At 60.8% G+C, this 14,201-nt stretch overlaps 1 protein-coding gene across 1 annotated transcript in view; it reads right to left on the bottom strand.

The window, feature by feature from the left end:
- tgm1l1 (transglutaminase 1 like 1) overlaps positions 1-14,201 on the bottom strand; it is a 151,892-nt gene that overhangs the window by 84,292 nt on the left and 53,399 nt on the right. The window contains exon 3 of the mRNA XM_041175398.1: positions 1,194-1,442. Coding sequence (XP_041031332.1) covers positions 1,194-1,442 — 249 coding nt within the window. The remainder of the gene's footprint in view (positions 1-1,193; positions 1,443-14,201) is intronic.

Genomic DNA, 14,201 nt, shown 5'->3' with positions numbered 1-14,201 from the left:
TCCTTCTCGAGCCTATTACACAGGGACAGGAAGAGGCCATTCAGCCCCTCTCTCCTCCACCTGTTACACAGGAACAGGAGGAGGCCATTCAGCCCCTCCTCCTCCAACCTGTTACACAGGAACAGGATGAGACCATTCAGCCCCTTGAGCCTGTTCAGCCATTCGCTGTGATCCCACCTCAAACCCACCCGCCCCTTAATCCCCTCGGTGATGGAGCCCCTACCCCATCAAGCACCAAAGGTAAAAAAAAAGTCTATCGACCTCAGTCTCTAAGCCCCCACCCACCCTGCCCACCTTTCACCCCACCCCCTCCCACACCCCCACCTGCCTGCGGCCGCTGCGATGCCTCCCACAGTCACTCAGCTTCCCACCACCTCCCCCCCTCTCCCACCAGCCTGCGCCGCTGCGACGCCTCCCACAGTTGCTCAGCCTCCCACCACCTTCCCCCTCCCCCGCCAGCCTGCGCCACTGCGATGGCTCCCACAGTCGTTCAGCCTCCCACCACCTCCCCCGCCAGCCTGCGCCGCTGCGATGCCTCCCACAGTCGCTCAGCCTCCCCCCCTCCAGCCAGACTGCGCCACTGCGAGGCCTCCCACTGTCGCTCAGCCTCCCACCACCTTCCCTGCTCTCCCGCCAGCCTGCGCTGCTGCGACGCCTCCCACTGTCGCTCAGCCTCCCACCACCTTCCCTGCTCTCCCGCCAGCCTGCGCTGCTGCGACGCCTCCCACAGTCGCTCAGCCTCCCGCCAGCTCCACCCCCTCCCCCGCCAGCCTGTGCTGCTGCGACGCCTCCCACAGTCGCTCAGCCTCCCGCCAACTCCACCCCCTCCCCCGCCAGCCTGTGCTGCTGCGACGCCTCCCACAGTCGCTCAGCCTCCCGCCAGCTCTACCCCCTTCCCCACCAGCCTGTGCTGCTGCGACGCCTCCCACAGTCGCTCAGCCTCCCGCCAGCTCCACCCCCTTCCCTGCCAGCCTGTGCTGCTGCGACGCCTCCCACAGTCGCTCAGCCTCCCGCCAGCTCCACCCCCTTCCCCGCCAGCCTGTGCTGCTGCGACGCCTCCCCCAGTCGCTCAGCCTCCCGCCACCTCCCCCCTCTCCCCCGTCAGCCTGCGCTTCTGCGACGCCTCCCACAGTCGCTCAGCCTCCCAACAACTCCACCACCGCCCCCCCCCCACCTCTTGAGCAGACACCTACCTGGGCACCAAGGGTTGAACAGGATGTAGACGGCCTCCTCGAGCCACTTGCCCGGCCCTGCGGGGTCCTGCGTGCGGGCGGAGAGTCGGTACCTGCCCACCGGGCAGCCCGGGGGGCTGTGGACCGAGAGGGAGAGCCCCCGGCCGCCCCCCGTCCTGTCCAGCACCTCCGCGCCCCACTGGCCCCTCTCGGGCTGTTCGACTGGGGCGAGCGTCACGTGGGTCCCTTTCGCCGGCTGTGGGTTGTCCCCTGCGGACAGAAAACAGTGAGGGGGGACTCAGTGCGGCTGAGGCTTTATATAAGGCTCTGGTCAGACCCACATTGAGAATATTGTGAGCAATTTTGGGCCCCGTGTATCTCAGGAAGGATGTGCTGGCCCTGGAGAGGGGTCCAGAGGAGGTTCACGAGAACAATCCCAGGAATGAAAAGGCTTTAACGTATGAGGAACGTTTGAGGACTCTGGGTCTATACTCGATGGAGTTTAGAAGGATGAGGTGGGGGGGGGATCTGATTGAAACTTACAGAATACTGAAAGGCCTGGATAGAGTGGGACGTGGGGAAGATGTTTCCATGAGTAGGAGAGACTCGGACCCGAGGGCACAGCCTCAGAGTAAAGGGAAGACCTTTTAGAACAGAGATGAGGAAAAACTTCTTTAGCCAGAGAGTGGTGAATCGATGGAATTCATGGCCACAGAAGGCTGTGGAGGCCGGGTCATTGAGTGTATTTAAGAACGAGATAGACAGGTTCTCGATTGGTAAGGGGATCAAAGGTTACCACCCCAATTTTCATGTCACCTGCGAGCTTACTGATCAACTCTCCTGCATTCAAGTGTAAATCGTTTATATATACCGCCCACAGCAAGAGGCCCAACACCTGTGGAACCCCGCTGGACACAGGCATCCGGTTACAACAAACAGAAGGTGGGAGAATGGGGGTTGAGGAACTTATCAGCCGTGATTGAATGGCGGAGCAGACTCGATGGGCCGAATGGCCTCATTTCTGCTCCTATGTCTTATGTCTTATGGTCTTATGGACAGAATTAATCTACACTTGGAGAGGCAGGGATTAATCAAGGACAGTCAGCGTGGATTTGCTAAGGGGAGGTCATGTCCGACCAATTTGATTGAATTTTTCGAAAGAGGTGACCAGGTGTGGAGATGAGGGCAATGCATTTGACGTGGTCTACTTGGACTTCGGCAAGGCTTTAGATAAGGTCCCGCATGGGAGACTGATAACGAAGGGAAGAGCCCTTGGGATCCAAGGCAAATTGGAACCAGAATTGGCTGAGTGGCAGGAAGCGGAGGGCGATGGTCGAGGGGTGTTTGTTGTGTGCTGTGGGGGTGGTATATATAAACGATTTACACTTGAATGCAGGAGAGTTGATCAGTAAGCTCGCGGGGTGACACAAAAATTGGGGTGGTAAATAGTGAAGAGGGTAGCCTTAGATTACCGGAGGATATCGACGGGCTGGTCAGATGGGCTGATCAGTGGCAAATGGAATTTAATCCGGATAAGTGTGAGGTGATGCACTTGGGCAAGACAAACAAGGCTCGAGAATACACGATGAATGGTGGGTCCCTGGGAAGTACCGAGGATCAGAGGGACCTTGGTGTGCATGTCCGCCGGTCCCTTAAGGTAGCGGGGACAGGGAGATAAAGTGTTTAAGAAGGCATATGGGATACTTGCCTCTACTAGCCGAGGCACAGAATATAAGAGGGAGGTTATGCTGGAACTGTATAAAACGCTGGTTAGGCCACAGCTAGAGTATTGCGTGCAGTTCTGGAATCCACATTATAGGGAAGGATGTGATTGCACTAGAGAGAGAGAGAGAGAGAGAGAGAGCAGAGGAGATTTACCAGGATGTTGCCTGGGCTGGAGAGTTTTAGCTATGAGGAGAGATTGGATAGACTGGGGTTACTTTCCCTGGAGCAGCGGAGATTGAGGAGTAACAAGATTGAGGTGTATAAAATGATGAGTGGCATAGATAGGGTAGACAGGAAGGAGCTTTTCCCTCTTGGTCGAGGGATCAATAACCAGGGGTTATTGATTGAAGGTAAGGGATAGGAGGTTTAGGAGGGGATGTGAGGAAGAGTTTTTGCACCCAGAGGGTGGCGGGAATCTGGAACTTGCTGCCTGAAAGGGTGGGAGAAGCAGAAACCTTCATATAACCATTGAAGAAGTACTTGGATGTACACTGGCGATGATGCCCATGGCAGTCAAGGCTATGGGCCTAGTGCTGGAAAAAGGGGATTAGAATAGTCAGGTACTTGTTTGACCAGCGCAGACTCGATGGGCCGAAGGGCCTTATTCTGTGCTGTAGACCTCCATGACTATATAACACCGGGTTTTGATCGTGACATATGGGGAACAACCAGCACCTGGAAGTTTCCCCTCCGAGCCCCTCAACATCCCGACTTGGAAATATATCGGCCGTTCCTTCACTGTCGCTGGGTCAAAATCCTGGAACTCCCTCCCTAACAGCGCCGTGGGTGTACCTACACCACACAGGGGACAAAATCCTGGAACTCCCTCCCTAACAGCACTGTGGGTGTACCTACACCACAGGGGACAAAATCCTGGAACTCCCTCCCTAACAGCGCTGAGGGTGTACCTACACCACAGGGGACAAAATCCTGGAACTCCCTCCCTAACAGCGCCGTGGGTGTACCTACACCACATGGACAAAATCCTGGAACTCCCTCCCTAACAGCGCTGTGGGTGTACCTACACCACAGTGACAAAATCCTGGAATTCCCTCCCTAACAGCGCTGTGGGTGTACCTACTCCAGAGGGGATTGTGGTGGGTTCAAGAAGGCTCTCCCTCAGTACTGAACCTCTGACAGTGTGGTATCCCCTCAGCACTGCCTCCTCTCTCTGACATCCCCTTTAATGATGTATGATTGGTGAAAAGAGGAGTCAGTTTGAACTGTAATTAACCCTGTCGGAGGGTCAGTGCTGAGGGAGCGCGCAATGTGGGAGGGTCAGTGCTGAGGGAGAGCCGCACAGTCGGAGGGTCAGTGCTGAGGGAGGAGCCGCACTTTCGGAGGGTCAGTGCTGAGGGAGAGCCGCACTGCCGGAGGGTCAGTGCTGAGGGAGAGCCGCACTGTGGGAGGGTCAGTGCTGAGGGAGAGCCGCACAGTCGGAGGGTCAGTACTGAGGGAGAGCCGCACTGTCGGAGGATCAGCGCTGAGGGAGAGCCGCACTGTCGGACGGTCAGTACTGAGGGAGAGACGCACTGTCGAAGGGTCAGTGCTGAGGGAGGAGCCGGAGTGTCGGAAGGTCAGTGTTAAGGGAGAGCCGCAATGTCGGAGGGTCAGTACTGAGGGAGAACCGCACTGTTGGAGGGTCAGTACTGAGGGAGAGCCGCACTGTCGGAAGGTCAGTGCTGAGGGAGAGCCGCACTGTCGGAGGGTCAGTGCTGAGGGAGAGCCGCACAGTTGGAGGGTCAGTGCTGAGGGAGGAGCCGCACTTTCAGAGGGTCAGTGCTGAGGGAGGAGCCGCACTGTCGGAGGGTCAGTGCTGAGGGAGAGCAGCAAAGTCGGAGGGACAGTGCTGAGGGAGAGCCACACTGTCGGACGGTCAGTACTGAGGGAGAGCAGCACTGTCGGAGGGTCAGTAAAGAGGGGGACCGCACTGTCGGAGGGTCAGTGTTGAGGGAGAGCATAACGTTTGGATGGTCAGTACTGAAGGAGAGACGCAATGTCGGAGGGTCAATACTGAGGGAGAGCCGCAATGTCGGAGGGTCAGAACTGAGGGAGAGCCGTACTGTCGGAGGGTCAGTGCTGAGGGAGAGCCTCACAGTCGGAGGGTCAGTACAGAGGGGGAGCCGCACTGTCGGAGGGTCAGTGCTGAGGGAGCGCCGCACTGTCGGAGGGTCAGTGCTGAGGGAGCGTCGCACTGTCGGATGGTCAGTACTGAGGGAGAGCCGCACTGTCGGAGGGTGAGTGCTGAGGGAGAGCTGCACTGTCGGAGGGTCAGTGCTGAGGGAGAGACGCAATGTTGGAGGGTCAGTACTGAGGGAGATCCGCACATTCGGAGGGTCAGTACTGAGGGACAGCCGCACTTTCAGAGGGTCAGTACTGAGGGAGATCTGCACTTTCGGAGGGTCAGTACTGAGGGAGAGCCGCACAGTCGGAGGATGAGAGCTGAGGGAGAGCTGCACTGTCGGAGGGTCAGTGCTGAGGGAGAGGTGCACTGTCGGAAGGTCAGTACTGAGGGAGAGCCGCACTGTCGGAGGGTCAGTACTGAGGGAGAGCCGCACTGACGGAGGGTCAGTACGGAGGGAGAGCCGCACTGTCGGAGGGTCAGTACGGAGGGAGAGCCGCACTGTCGGAGGGTCAGTGCTGAGGGAGAGCCGCACTGTCGGATGGTCAGTGCTGAGGGAGAGCCGCACTGTCGGTGGGTCAGTGCTGAGTGAGTGCTGCACTGTCGGAGGGTCAGTGCTGAGGGAGAGCATAACGTTTGGATGGTCAGTACGGAGGGAGAGACGCAATGTCGGAGGGTCAGTACTGAGGGAGAGCTGCACTGTCGGAGGGTCAGTACTGAGGGAGAGCCGCACTGTCGGAGGGTCAGTGCTGAGGGAGAGCCGCACTGTCGGAGGGTCAGTGCTGAGAAGGAGCCGCACTGTCGGAGGGTCAGTACAGAGGGGGACCGCACTGTCGGAGGGTCAGTGCTGAGGGAGAGCTGCACTGTCGGGGGGTCAGTACTGTGGGAGTGCTGCAGTGTCGGAGGGTCAGTGCTGAGGGAGAGCTGCACTGTCGGAGGGTCAGTACTGTGGGAGTGCTGCACTGTCGGAGGGTCAGTGCTGAGGGAGAGCCGCACTGTCGGTGGGTCAGTACTGTGGGAGTGCTGCAGTGTCGGAGGGTCAGTGCTGAGGGAGAGCTGCACTGTCGGAGGGTCAGTACTGAGGGAGAGCTGCACTGTCGGAGGGTCAGTGCTGAGGGAGACACACACTGTCGGAGGGTCAGTACTAAGGGAGAGCCGCCCTGTCGGTGGGTCAGTGCTGAGGGAGAGCCGCACTGTCGGAGCGTCAGTGTTGAGGGAGAACATAACGTTTGGATGGTCAGTACTGAGGGAGCGCCGCACTGTCGGAGGGTCAGTGCTGAGGGAGAGCCGCACTGTCGGAGGGTCAGTGCTGAGGGAGAGCCGCACTGTCGGAGTGTCAGTGCTGAGGGAGAGCCACACTGTCGGAGGGTCAGTGCTGAGGGAGAGCCACACTGTCGGAGGGTCAGTGCTGAGGGAGAGCCACACTGTCGGAGGGTCAGCCCTGAGGGAGAGCCGCACTGTCGGAGGGTCAGTACTGAGGGAGAGACGCAATGTCGGAGGGTCAGTACTGAGGGAGAGCCGCACTGTCGGAGGGTCAATAATGAGGGAGAGCCGCACTGTCGGAGGGTCAGTACTGAGGGAGAGCCGTACTGTCGGAGGGTCAGTGCTGAGGTAGAGCCTCACTGTCGGAGGGTCAGTACTGAGGGAGAGCCGCACTGTTCGAGGGTCAGTGCTGAGGGAGATCCACACTTTCGGAGGGTCAGTGCTGAGGGAGAGCCGCACTGTCGGATGGTCAGTGCTGAGGGAGAGCCGGACTGTCGGAGGGTCAGTGCTGAGGGAGGAGCCGCAATGTCGGAGGGTCAGTGCTGAGGGAGAGCCGCACTGTCGGAGGGTCAGTGCTGAGGGAGGAGCCGCACTGTCGGAGGGTCAGTGTTGAGGGAGAGCCGCACTGTCGGAGGGTCAGTGCTGAGGGAGAGCCGCACTGTCGGAGGGTGAGGGCTGAGGGAGAGCCGCACTGTCGGAGGGTCAGTGATGAGGGAGAGCATAACGTTTGGATGGTAATTACTGAGCGAGAGATGCAATGTCGGAGGGTCAGTACTGAGGGAGAGCCGCACTGTCAGAGGGTCAGTACTGAGGGAGAGCCGCACTGTCGGAGGGTCAGTGCTGAGGGAGAGCCGCACTGTCGGAGGGTCAGTGTTGAGGGAGAGCCGCACTGACAGAGGGTCAGTACAGAGGGGGACTGCACTCTCGGAGGGTCATTGCTGAGTTAGAGCCGCACTGTCGGAGGGTGAGTGCTGAGGGAGAGCTGCACTCTCGGCGGGTCATTGCTGAGTTAGAGCCGCACTGTCGGAGTGTCAGTGCTGAGGGAGAGCCACACTGTCGGATGGTCAGTGCTGAGGGAGAGCCACACTGTCGGAGGGTCAGTGCTGAGGGAGAGCCACACTGTCGGAGGGTCAGCCCTGAGGGAGAGCCGCACTGTCGGAGGGTCAGTACTGAGGGAGAGACGCAATGTCGGAGGGTCAGTACTGAGGGAGAGCCGCACTGTCGGAGGGTCAATAATGAGGGAGAGCCGCACTGTCGGAGGGTCAGTACTGAGGGAGAGCCGTACTGTCGGAGGGTCAGTGCTGAGGTAGAGCCTCACTGTCGGAGGGTCAGTGTTGAGGGAGAGCCGCACTGTCGGAGGGTCAGTGCTGAGGGAGAGCCGCACTGTCGGAGGGTGAGGGCTGAGGGAGAGCCGCACTGTCGGAGGGTCAGTGATGAGGGAGAGCATAACGTTTGGATGGTAATTACTGAGCGAGAGATGCAATGTCGGAGGGTCAGTACTGAGGGAGAGCCGCACTGTCAGAGGGTCAGTACTGAGGGAGAGCCGCACTGTCGGAGGGTCAGTGCTGAGGGAGAGCCGCACTGTCGGAGGGTCAGTGTTGAGGGAGAGCCGCACTGACAGAGGGTCAGTACAGAGGGGGACTGCACTCTCGGAGGGTCATTGCTGAGTTAGAGCCGCACTGTCGGAGGGTGAGTGCTGAGGGAGAGCTGCACTCTCGGCGGGTCATTGCTGAGTTAGAGCCGCACTGTTGGAGGGTCAGTGCTGAGGGAGAGCCGCACTGTCGGATGGTCAGTGATGAGGGAGAGCCGCACTGTCGGTGGGTCAGTACTGAGGGAGTGCTGCACTGTCGGAGGGTCAGTGCTGAGGGAGAGCCGCACTGTCAGTGGGTCAGTGCTGAGGGAGAGCCGCACTGTCGGAGGGTCAGTGCTGAGGGAGAGCCGCACTGTCGGAGGGTCAGTGCTGAGGGAGAGCCACACTGTCGGTGGGTCAGTGCTGAGGGAGAGCTGCACTATCGGAGGGTCATTGCTGAGGTAGAGCCGCTCTGTCGGAGGGTCAGTGCTGAGGGAGAGCCGCACTGTCGGATGGTCAGTGATGAGGGAGAGCCGTACTGTCGGTGGGTCAGTGCTGAGGGAGAGCCGCACTGTCGGAGGGTCAGTGCTGAGGGAGAGCCGTACTGTCGGTGGGTCAGTACTGAGGGAGTGCTGCACTGTCGGAGGGTCAGTGCTGAGGGAGAGCCGCACTGTCAGTGGGTCAGTGCTGAGGGAGAGCCGCACTGTCGGAGGGTCAGTGCTGAGGGAGAGCCGCACTGTCGGAGGGTCAGTGCTGAGGGAGAGCCGCACTGTCGGAGGGTCAGTACTGAGGGAGAGCCGTAGTGTCGGAGGGTCAGTGCTGAGGGAGAGCCGCACTGTCGGAGGGTCAGTACAGAGGGAGAGCCGCACTGTCGGAGGGTCAGTGCTGAGGGAGTGCCGCACTGTCGGAGGGTCAGTGCTGAGGGAGAGCCGCACTGTCGGAGGGTCAGTGCTGAGGGAGAGCCGCAATGTCGGTGGGTCAGTGCTGAGGGAGCGCCGCACTATCGGAGGGTCAGTACTGAGGGAGAGCCGCACTGTCGGAGGGTCAGTGCTGAGGGAGAGCCGCACTGTCGGAGGGTCAGTGCTGAGGGAGAGCCGCACTGTCGGAGGGTCAGTACTGAGGGAGAGCTGCACTGTCGGAGGGTCAGTGCTGAGGGAGAGCCGCACAGTCGGAGGGTCAGTGATGAGGGAGGAGCCGCACTGTCGGAGGGTCAGTGCTGAGGGAGAGCCGCACTGTCGGATGGTCAGTGATGAGGGAGAGCCGTACTGTCGGTGGGTCAGTGCTGAGGGAGAGCCGCACTGTCGGAGGGTCAGTGCTGAGGGAGAGCCGTACTGTCGGTGGGTCAGTACTGAGGGAGTGCTGCACTGTCGGAGGGTCAGTGCTGAGGGAGAGCCGCACTGTCAGTGGGTCAGTGCTGAGGGAGAGCCGCACTGTCGGAGGGTCAGTGCTGAGGGAGAGCCGCACTGTCGGAGGGTCAGTGCTGAGGGAGAGCCGCACTGTCGGAGGGTCAGTACTGAGGGAGAGCCGTAGTGTCGGAGGGTCAGTGCTGAGGGAGAGCCACACTGTCGGAGGGTCAGTACAGAGGGAGAGCCGCACTGTCGGAGGGTCAGTGCTGAGGGAGTGCCGCACTGTCGGAGGGTCAGTGCTGAGGGAGAGCCGCACTGTCGGAGGGTCAGTGCTGAGGGAGAGCCGCAATGTCGGTGGGTCAGTGCTGAGGGAGCGCCGCACTATCGGAGGGTCAGTACTGAGGTAGAGCCGCACTGTCGGAGGGTCAGTGCTGAGGGAGAGCCGCACTGTCGGAGGGTCAGTGCTGAGGGAGAGCCGCACTGTCGGAGGGTCAGTACTGAGGGAGAGCTGCACTGTCGGAGGGTCAGTGCTGAGGGAGAGCCGCACAGTCGGAGGCTCAGTGATGAGGGAGGAGCCGCACTGTCGGAGGGTCAGTGCTGAGGGAGAGCAGCAAAGTCGGAGGGAAAGTGCTGAGGGAGAGCCGCACTGTCGGACGGTCAGTACTGAGGGAGAGCCGCACTGTCGGAGGGTCAGTAAAGAGGGGGACCGCACTGTCGGAGGGTCAGTGTTGAGGGAGAGCATAACGTTTGGTTGGTCAGTACTGAGGGAGAGACGCAATGTCGGAGGGTCAGTGCTGAGGGAGAGCCGCACTGTCGGAGGGTCAGTGCTGAGGGAGAGCCGCAATGTCGGAGGGTCAGTGCTGAGGGAGCGCCGCACTATCGGAGGGTCAGTACTGAGGGAGAGCCGCACTGTCGGAGGGTCAGTGCTGAGGGAGAGCCGCACTGTCGGAGGGTCAGTGCTGAGGGAGAGCCGCACTGTCGGAGGGTCAGTACTGAGGGAGAGCTGCACTGTCGGAGGGTCAGTGCTGAGGGATAGCCGCACAGTCGGAGGGTCAGTGCTGAGGGAGGAGCCGCACTTTCGGAGGGTCAGTGCTGAGGGAGGAGCCGCACTGTCGGAGGGTCAGTGCTGAGGGAGAGCAGCAAAGTCGGAGGGACAGTGCTGAGGGAGAGCCGCACTGTCGGACGGTCAGTACTGAGGGAGAGCCGCACTGTCGGAGGGTCAGTAAAGAGGGGGACCGCACTGTCGGAGGGTCAGTGTTGAGGGAGAGCATAACGTTTGGTTGGTCAGTACTGAGGAAGAGACGCAATGTCGGAGGGTCAATACTGAGGGAGAGCCGCAATGTCGGAGGGTCAGAACTGAGGGAGAGCCGTACTGTCGGAGGGTCAGTGCTGAGGGAGAGCCTCACTGTCGGAGGGTCAGTACAGAGGGGGAGCCGCACTGTCGGAGGGTCAGTGCTGAGGGAGTGCCGCACTGTCGGAGGGTCAGTGCTGAGGGAGCGTCGCACTGTCGGATGGTCAGTACTGAGGGAGAGCCGCACTGTCGGAGGGTGAGTGCTGAGGGAGAGCTGCACTGTCGGAGGGACAGTGCTGAGGGAGAGACGCAATGTTGGAGGTTCAGTACTGAGGGAGATCCGCACATTCGGAGGGTCAGTGCTGAGGGAGAGCCGCACTTTCAGAGTGTCAGTACTGAGGGAGATCTGCACTTTCGGAGGGTCAGTACTGAGGGAGAGCTGCACTGTCGGAGGGTCAGTACTGAGGGAGAGCCGCACTGTCGGAGGGTGAGTGCTGAGGGAGAGCTGCACTGTCGGAGGGTCAGTGCTGAGGGAGAGGTGCACTGTCGGAAGGTCAGTACTGAGGGAGAGCCGCACTGTCGGAGGGTCAGTACTGAGGGAGAGCCGCACTGTCGGAGGGTCAGTGCTGAGGGAGAGCCGCACTGTCGGATGGTCAGTACTGAGGGAGAGCCGCACTGTCGGTGGGTCAGTGCTGAGTGAGTGCTGCACTGTCGGAGGGTCAGTACTGAGGGAGAGCATAACGTTTGGATGGTCAGTATGGAGGGAGAGACGCAATGTCGGAGGGTCAGTACTGAGGGAGAGCCGCACTGTCGGAGGGTCAGTACTGAGGGAGAGCCGCACTGTCGGAGGGTCAGTGCTGAGGGAGAGCCGCACTGTCGGTGGGTCAGTACTGAGGGAGAGCCGCACCGTCGGTGGGTCAGTACTGTGGGAGTGCTGCACTGTCGGAGGGTCAGTGCTGAGGGAGAGCTGCACTGTCGGAGTGTCAGTACTGAGGGAGAGCCGCTCTGTCGGAGGGTCAGTGCTGAGGGAGAGCCGCACTGTGGGTGGGTCAGTACTTTGGGAGAGCATAACGTTTGGATGGTCAGTACTGAGGGAGAGACGCAATGTCGGAGGGTCAGTACTGAGGGAGAGCCGCACTGTCGGAGGGTCAGTACTGAGGGAGAGCCGTAGTGTCAGAGGGTCAGTGCTGAGGGAGAGCCGCACTGTCGGAGGGTCAGTACAGAGGGAGAGACGCACTGTCGGAGGGTCAGTGCTGAGGGAGTGCCGCACTGTCGGAGGGTCAGTGCTGAGGGAGAGCCGCACTGTCAGAGGGTCAGTGCTGAGGGAGAGCCGCAATGTCGGAGGGTCAGTGCTGAGGGAGCGCCGCACTATCGGAGGGTCAGTACTGAGGGAGAGCCGCACTGTCGGAGGGTCAGTGCTGAGGGAGAGCCGCACTGTCGGAGGGTCAGTGCTGAGGGAGCGCCGCACTGTCGGAGGGTGAGTGCTGAGGGAGAGCCGCACTGTCGGAGGGTCAGTACTGAGGGAGAGCTGCACTGTCGGAGGGTCAGTGCTGAGGGAGAGTCACACTGTCGGTGGGTCAGTACTGAGGGAGTGCCGCACTGTCGGAGGGTCAGTGCTGAGGGCGAGACGCACTGTCGGAGGGTCAGTGCTGAGGGAGAGCCGCACTGTCGGTGGGTCAGTACTGAGGGAGAGCCGCACTGTCGGAGGGTCAGTGCTGAGGGAGAGCCGCACTGTCGGTGGGTCAGTGCTGAGGGAGTGCTGCACTGTCGGAGGGTCAGTACTGAGGGAGAGCTGCACTGTCGGAGGGTCAGTACTGAGGGATTGCCGTACTGTCGGAGGGTCTGTGCTGAGGGAGAGCCGCACTGTCGTAGGGTCAGTGCTGAGGGAGAGCCGCACTGTCGGAGTGTCAGTGCTGAGGGAGGAGACGCACTGTCGGATAGTCAGTACTGAGGGAGAAATGCACTGGCGGAGGTCAGTGCTGAGGGAGAGCCGCACTGTCGGAGGGTCAGTACTGAGGGAAAGCCGCACTGTCGGAGGGTCAGTGCTGAGGGAGAGCCGCACTGTCGGAGGGTCAGTACTGAGGGAGAGCCGCACTGTTGGAGGGTCAGTACTGAGGGAGAGACACACTGTCGGAGGGTCAGCACTAAGGGAGAGCCGCCCTGTCGGTGGTTCATTGCTGAGGGAGAGCCGCACTGTCGGAGCGTCAGTGTTGAGGGAGAACATAACCTTTGGATGGTCAGTACTGAGGGAGAGACGCAATGTTGGAAGGTCAGTACTGAGGGAGAGCCGCACTGTCGGAGGGTCAGTACTGAGGGAGAGCCGCACTGTCGGAGTGTCAGTGCTGAGGGAGAGCCGCACTGTCGGAAGGTCAGTGCTGAGGGAGAGCCGCACTGTCGGAGTGTCAGTGCTGAGGGAGAGCCGCACTGTCGGAGGGTCAGTGCTGAGGGAGAGCCACACTGTCGGAGGGTCACTGCTGAGGGAGAGCAGCACTGTTGGAGGGTCAGCGCTGAGGGAGAGCCGCACTGTCGGAGGGTCAGCGCTGAGGGAGAGCCGCACTGCCGTAGGGTCAGTACTGAGGGAGAGACGCAATGTCGGAGGGTCAGTACTGAGGGAGAGCCGCACTGTCGGAGGGTCAATAATGAGGGAGAGCCGCAATGTCGGAGGGTCAGTACTGAGGGATTTCCGTACTGTCGGAGGGTCAGTGCTGAGGTAGAGCCTCACTGTCGGAGGGTCAGTACATAGGGGGAGCCGCACTGTTTGAGGGTCAGTGCTGAGGGAGAGACGCACTGTCGGAGGGACAGTGCTGAGGGAGCGCCGCACTGTCGGAGGGTCAGTACTGAGGGAGAGCCGCACTGTCGGAGGGTCAGTACTGAGGGATTGCAGCACTGTCGGAGGGTCAGTACCGAGGGAGAGCCGCACTGCCGGAGGGTCAGTGCTGAGGGAGAGCCGCACTGTCGGATGGTCAGTGCTGAGGGAGAGCCGCACTGTCGGTGGGTCAGTACTGAGGGAGTGCTGCACTGTCGGAGGGTCAGTGCTGAGGGAGAGCCGCACTGTCAGTGGGTCAGTGCTGAGGGAGAGCCGCACTGTCGGAGGGTCAGTGCTGAGGGAGAGCCACACTGTCGGTGGGTCAGTGCTGAGGGAGAGCATAACGTTTGGATGGTAATTACTGAGCGAGAGACGCAATGTCGGGGGGTCAGTACAGAGGGAGAGCCGCTCTGTTCGAGGGTCAGTGCTGAGGGTGATCCACACTTTCGGAGGGTCAGTGCTGAGGGAGAGCCGCACTGTCGGAGGGTCAGTGCTGAGGGAGAGCCGCACTGTCGGAGGGTCAGTGCTGAGGGAGAGCCGCACTGTCGGAGTGTCAGTGCTGAGGGAGGAGACGCACTGTCGGATAGTCAGTACTGAGGGAGAAATGCATTGGCGGAGGTCAGTGCTGAGGGAGAGCCGCACAGTCGGAGGGTGAGTGCTGAGGGAGAGCTGCACTGTCGGAGGGTCAGTGCTGAGGGAGAGGTGCACTGTCGGAAGGTCAGTACTGAGGGAGAGCCGCACTGTCGGAGGGTCAGTACTGAGGGAGAGCCGCACTGTCGGAGGGTCAGTGCTGAGGGAGAGCCGCACTGTCGGAGGGTCAGTACGGAGGGAGAGCCGCACTGTCGGAGGGTCAGTACGGAGGGAGAGCCGCACTGTCGGAGGGTCAGTGCTGAGGGAGAGCCGCAC

The sequence above is a fragment of the Carcharodon carcharias genome, chromosome 27 (assembly GCF_017639515.1).
Source record: "Carcharodon carcharias isolate sCarCar2 chromosome 27, sCarCar2.pri, whole genome shotgun sequence".
Lineage (NCBI taxonomy): Eukaryota > Metazoa > Chordata > Chondrichthyes > Lamniformes > Lamnidae > Carcharodon > Carcharodon carcharias.
Note: the sequence above shows the minus strand (reverse complement) of the source record. Positions and strands in the feature narration are given on the sequence as shown.